At 57.5% G+C, this 6,000-nt stretch overlaps 1 protein-coding gene across 2 annotated transcripts in view; it reads left to right on the top strand.

The window, feature by feature from the left end:
• LOC109324900 (unconventional myosin-Vb-like) overlaps positions 1-5,031 on the top strand; it is a 51,180-nt gene extending 46,149 nt beyond the window's left edge. For both annotated transcript variants that reach the window (XM_019557014.1, XM_019557013.1), the window contains exons 32-37: positions 1,250-1,339; positions 1,920-2,070; positions 2,317-2,587; positions 3,122-3,296; positions 3,891-3,971; positions 4,070-5,031. In XM_019557014.1, coding sequence (XP_019412559.1) covers positions 1,250-1,339; positions 1,920-2,070; positions 2,317-2,587; positions 3,122-3,296; positions 3,891-3,971; positions 4,070-4,228 — 927 coding nt within the window. In that variant the 3' untranslated portion in view covers positions 4,229-5,031. The remainder of the gene's footprint in view (positions 1-1,249; positions 1,340-1,919; positions 2,071-2,316; positions 2,588-3,121; positions 3,297-3,890; positions 3,972-4,069) is intronic.
• The last annotated feature ends 969 nt before the right edge of the window (positions 5,032-6,000 follow it).

Raw genomic sequence — 6,000 nt, 5'->3', positions numbered from 1 at the left:
TACCTATTTAATAGGTTGGCTTTTTCCTGGGCGTCAGTTGTCAGTTGCCCCATCTGGTTTAGCAGGGGTCCAACATTGCCCTTGCTTTGGTGAGATGGATATCCCCTCCTCCTGGGTAACCAGAGGGCTATAGTGCAATGCCAGGGGCAGCACTGAGCCAGGACACCCAAGTTCTCTTGGCTGTGCTGTAGGCTTCCTGTGACTTTGGGGGTGTGATAATTCTCTGCCTTGCTTTCCTCACTTCTCTGGAGCTGATTTTGGCCTGTGGTGGGTTGCATGGATGGTCTGCAGTGACTTGGGGGGGGGGGGGCGTGGAGGTGGTTTTGGTGTGGCAGGAGACATAGCTTCTACTTCCATGCCAATCTGTCTCAAACATTGCTAGCTGCAACCCCCTTAGAGCTGACTTGGGCAGGGGGTCAGCTGGGGGTGGAGAGGGGTGGACATGTACATGCCCATATGTGGTCAGACTCAAGCGCCAGGCCAGGCTGTGGCTACAAGGAGAAGGAGCACTGCTACTTCAGTAGCCCTGAAGGAAAGGAGGAACAGCAAATCCCATTGAGACAGGGTGGGGAGGGCCTTGGGGGCCAGTCTTTGGGGCTGAACGGGGAGGGAGGTTCAGCTGAGGGGGAAGAATATAACCACCAGGTGCTTCTTCTGGGGCATTGAACTTGGAGTATCTTCCCAGATGCCCCTGGCACAGCTGCAGGCTCCTTAAATCTCAGTCTGTGCTGGTGAAGGAGGGTAGGCTGGCTTGGTGCTATCTGAACAGGCTGCCAGTCCAGATGGTGCCAGCAAGCACCCCGGTCCAGGTGGTGCCCGCAACTCTTCTCTAAAGGTAGTCCAAGGCCCGTGGCTAAAGTTTCCTTGGTGCTTTTTCCTGGAGGATTCTAGGTCAGACGCACCCTTTTTTCCCCTTCCCTTCTTGCCCTCTGCCTGTGGGCTCTGCCTCCTACCTTGTGCAGTCCCAGGGTGGGAGGTGCTGGGGTCTAGCACATGTCTGAATCCCCTGCCCCTGAGGGCATTTGCCTGCCTTGAACTGAGGGAGGTGCTGGGCTCCTTGCTTCAGGCTCTCTACTTCTGGGCTGGGAGCAGCACTCCCTCCTGGCCCCGGGGCTGAAGGAGGGCTGAGCTGGGAGCAGACATGTCGGGAGCTGTCACCATGTCCTCTAACAGAGCTGCCCCACCACCAAGTGCCTGAAGATCCCTTGCAGCTGCTCTGATCCCTCGCTTCCTTCCCTCCTGCCTCTAGAAACACAGCGAGGACTTCAACGTGGTGACGTTCTGGCTCGCCAACACCTGCCGCCTTCTCAACTGCCTGAGGCAGTATGGCAGGGACGAGGTGAGCAGGCCTGGCCCAGCCTAGGCAGCCCGGACCTGGCCTGTGGGTGGGTTCAGGTGCATTGTGGTGGATGCAGAGCCAGAGCTCAGTACCCTTGGGGGCTGCAGGGTTCTCTCATTTCATCCCTGTGTTGGGTCCCCAGTGCTGGCTGCCATCAGATGCATGCCCCTGAGCTTGCAGCAGAGCTCTGGGCAGCCCTTGCACAGCACTGGGCACCAGCCTTTCCTGAAAGGGCCTGCTGTAGGCTGCTGTATCCAGAGCTGCTCTCTGTAGGCGAGATGCATCTCACCGAGGCCAGGGAAGGGGACTCTATGGTTGTCAGTAGTTCTGGGGAAAGGCCCCTAACACCAGAACTTCCACCTGCACTGTGCAGACATTGGGAGCTGCTGGGCACCTTTAGATGGAGTCAAGATCATAAGGTGTCACTGGTCTGGAAGAGTAAAGACTCCCAGCTGTCAGGGCCATGGGTGGCAGCTGGACCAGGTTTTGGGCCTGCAGGGAAGCTATTGCTCTGGAGAGCAGGGGCTGGCTCGGTGTCACACTTGTCTCTGGATTCCAGCCCCTCTTGCCATCTCTGCAGAGCTACCGGCAGGTGAACACCCCCAAGCAGAACCAGCACTGCCTGCAGCACTGCAACCCTGCCAGCCACTGCCAGAGCCTGGGTGACTTGGCCATCCAGATCTACCAGCAGCTCATCGGCACGGCAGAAAAGAAACTGAAGCCCATGATTGGTATGTTCTGTGTTCCCTGTGGAGATAGGGAAACTGCAGCCCATGCTAGGGTATTGGCACCACAGCACAGCCATCCCGGGGAGGGGAGGAGACATCCCAGCATATCTGAGGGGCCTTCCTGCCATGGCTAGCAGCTGCTCCCAAGGGCTCTTCCCTCCTACCTAATATCAGGGGCTGGGACTTCAGCCCCACATCCCTGCCAGGCTGGGCACAGACTCCAACCCTGTCCCCTCTCTGCCCTGCTAGTTGCTGCCATGCTGGAGAGCGAAACCATCCCGGGCTTGTCCTTGGCCAGGCCATCGGGCAGCCGCAGGCCACAGGGGGCCCCTGCCTACACGCTGGACTCCCTGCTCCTGCAGCTCGGTGCCTTCCACAAGATGCTCAAGAGCCATGACCTGGAGCCTGCGATAGTGCAGCAGGCTGTGCGGCAGCTCCTCTTTCTCATCAGTGGCACAGCCCTCAATTACCTGCTTCTGCGGAGGGACGCATGCTCGTGGAGCCAGGGTGTCCAGCTCAGGTCAGTCTGTACCTCGATCCTGGTGAACTCTAGATCTGTGGCTGTCGTGCCTGGAGCAGAGGGAAGCCCTGGTCCTGCCCAACCTACCCTCCACCATGGCTTCACCTGGCCCAGGAGAACCACAGTTGTCCCACCTAGGAGTCCCTATCCCAGGCCTTTGCAAAGGCAGGTTTGGTACCTCCAAGTTGAGCCAAGGGGTTGTGGCCTGACCTGGGTATGTCCCTTGTAGCTAAAGTGGTGACCAGGGCACTGTTAGGATCTTGGGTCTTGAATCTGGTGGGCTGTGACTGTCACCCAGCTTTGCCACAGGTACTTAGGCAGCACCCCCAGCAGCATATTAGTTTAGTGTGGAGGGGAGGGCTCCGAGCAGGAACCTGGTCAAGGCCCTAGCCCCTTGGGCAGCATGGGTTAGGCACTGACTGGCAAGCATCCACAGGCCAGACATGCTGACATGGCCCCTGCTGCTGCCCGCCGTGTGGGGCTGGGTTGGGGGCTGCAGTGTCTCCGTCCCTCAGCATTGTAGCCCCATTCCAGGTACAATGTGAGCCAGCTGGAGGAGTGGCTGCGGGCAGAAGGCCTCCAGCAGAGCGGGGCCACAGCTATCCTGGAGCCCCTCATCCAGGCTGCCCAGCTGCTGCAGGTGAAGAAGACGAGTGAGGAGGATGCTGAAGCCATCTGCTGCCTGTGCACGGCATTGTCTCCCCAACAGGTACAGTGGGCCACCCTATGTCTGGCAGGTAGACCTGGCTGGGAAGTCCTAGGGGCTCTGCCCCCTGCAGAGCTCTAGCCTGCCCTGGTGAGGGGGCTCCATGCTGATTTAGTAAAGCCCTGGTATGGAGGGCATCACTAGTGATGGTGCATCAGGCATTGGACATGCCACAGGGAATACTCCTCTGAGCTCCCAGGCTAGCCTCTGCCTGGCAAAGATGCTGGCTAGTAGCTGGACCCTCTTCTGGGTTGGAGAGCAGCAAAGGTCAGAAGAATGAGCGGTGGTCTTCCTGCACTGGCTTGTGCTGTGGCGGGCTGCAGCTTAATGTTGTCCCCAGAACTCGTTGTGTGTTTTGCCTTAAAGCAGGACCCTCGGACTGCAGCTATCACTCCTGAGATGTGCCAAGAGCTTTGGGAGAGGCTGGAGTAGAGCAAGCTGCAGCTGCTGCCTCCTTAGCCCAGCATCTGGGCTAGAGATGCAGAGAAAGGTCCATAGAGTTGCTCTGGCCTAGGTCTAGGGCCTCACCCCCTGGGGCTGCTTTGTGGTAGAGGTGGATGGGCAGCAGCTGCAGTCATAATCCATCTCCCCATGCAGGTGGTGAAGCTCCTGCGGGCTTATACCCCTGCCCCTGGGCTGGAGGAGCGTGTGAGCCCCTGCTTCATCAGTAGTGTGGAGGTGAGTAACCAGCTGTCTGCAGTGGACCCTAGCAGGGAGTATGTGGGGAAAGCTGGGGGTGCCCAGCAGTGTGACTCATGGGAGGGTTGTCTCCACAGAAACACCTGGCAGAACAAAACCCAAGTGGCCCCTGCCAGCTGCTGGTGGACACGGCTCAGCTCTTCCCTGTACCTCTGCCGTTCTCCCACTCTCCTGTGCACCTGGATGAGATCTGCCTTCCCGATGGCCTCAACCTGACATTCCTGTCACGTGTGTGAGCCATGCTGCCAGGGAGGGATCAGTCGTGCAATGGCCCGCTATGTGGACAGGCCAAGCCTTGTGGAGAAGGAGCCAGCTGCTCTGGGACTCAAGGGACTGACAACTGAGGCACTGGAAGGCAGGGTCTGGGCACTGCACCCTTCCACAGGCGGGTCTGTGGGCTCCCGATGCCCTTATTTTCGTGCACTGAGTGCAAGCAGCCCCTCCGTCCTAATGCTAGATGGGCACTGGAATAACAAGAGATGCATCTACAGCTTAATGGCCATGGATGCATTTTGGGTAGCTTTTGGTTTTAGCAATGGGACTAGGAAAATGCTGTGCACAAAGGGGGAAGGAGCCCCTCTCTGGCACCCTGTCAGAGCCATGCTGGATTCAGAGGAGAGCCAGGCTTACTCTGGACTGAGTACATGTGGCATCCATCACCACATTGCTTCCCAGTGGGCTGGGCCAGGGGTGTGAGCAGAGGGGCCAGGGCTGCAGTGGGCAGCAACTGAGCACAGATGACTCATTTTAGTCAATTATTTATTTAAAAACTGGTCTGGAATGGTAGGGAGGGCTGGTCCTGGGCACGATGGTGCTGCCTGGCTGGGAGGAGTAGGGAGTCCTTGCTGCTCCCAAGGGAGGGAAGCGGGTATACCCTTGCAGATGACTCCCTGGGCACTGGCCTCCCAGGCTCCAGCAGCTGGTGCCTGCATGTGAGCTGGGACCTCATCCGGTCCCACACTTGTTCGGTGAAATGCCTCTGTTTTTTTAGAACTGGTCTGAAGTTGTTTGTTAATAAAGTCTGATGCTGTGGAGTCTGCCCACCCGTCGGTGCATCACGGCATTTGTGGGCTGAGGTTGGGCATAGGAGCAAGCTGCCTGGCCTCTAGTCTGCTAGTGTGGGGCTGGGGGTGATCAACATAGGGTGAGGGGGGGCCTGTCTGCTGCCTAAGCTGAGGCGCCCCTCAACAGGAACATGGCTCGTTGCAGGGCTACAGGGGCATGGAGGCCTCTGCAGAATGCATGGCCCTCTCTGTGCCCTGACCTCCAACCCTTGGCAGGCAAACGTCCTGCTCTCACTTCTGCAATGGGGTAGAACAGAGGTGGCAGAGCTGGGAACAAACCCAGATGTCCTGACTCCTCTTGAAGGATTTAGGACAGCATGAGACTTGGGATGATCACCTGGGAAACCTCTGTTTGGGAGGAGCCTTCAAGACTCTGGCCCAGAGCTGTCTGCCCTCCAGGGCCACATCTCCCCATCTAGGGATATGCTGTTAAAAGTGTGCGTGCGTGCCCCTAAGAAGGCCTGGGGCACTGAAATGGTATTGGCCTTTTTTTTTAAAGGAGGTGCTGAGCTTGGGGCAGGCAGTCTGGATTAGACAATCCAGTCTTGCTCTTCAGAGAACAGGGCTGAAGAAAGCTGCAGCCCTAAAGTTTTGCAGTGTTGTGCATTCCTCCCCCCCTCCCCCCCAATTTCCTTGAGCACCTAAAAGTTCAGGTCTCAGCTACAGCTGGAGCCAGGGCTGACCACATGGACTGGGTGTATGGGGCTGCACCCAAGTCCCAGCGCCTGTCTGGGCAGAGTGCTGTTTCCTGAGGCAGGCTGGGGAAGGGTGCACTCCCTTCATTGTTCATTGGTTGGTTGGTTGGTTTGTTTTTTTTAATGTCAGTTATAATAATAAAATATTTTTACAGAGCCCAAAAAAGTCAAAATAGTGCAAAACATCTCACTGTCATGCATCCAGGTGTGTCACCACGGTTTGCTCCAGGTCGGGTATGTACAGACACG

This window comes from Crocodylus porosus, unplaced genomic scaffold (genome assembly GCF_001723895.1).
Source record: "Crocodylus porosus isolate Cpor-Errol unplaced genomic scaffold, CroPor_comp1, whole genome shotgun sequence".
In the NCBI taxonomy this organism is placed as follows: domain Eukaryota; kingdom Metazoa; phylum Chordata; order Crocodylia; family Crocodylidae; genus Crocodylus; species Crocodylus porosus.
This window is presented reverse-complemented; position numbering and strand designations above follow the sequence as displayed.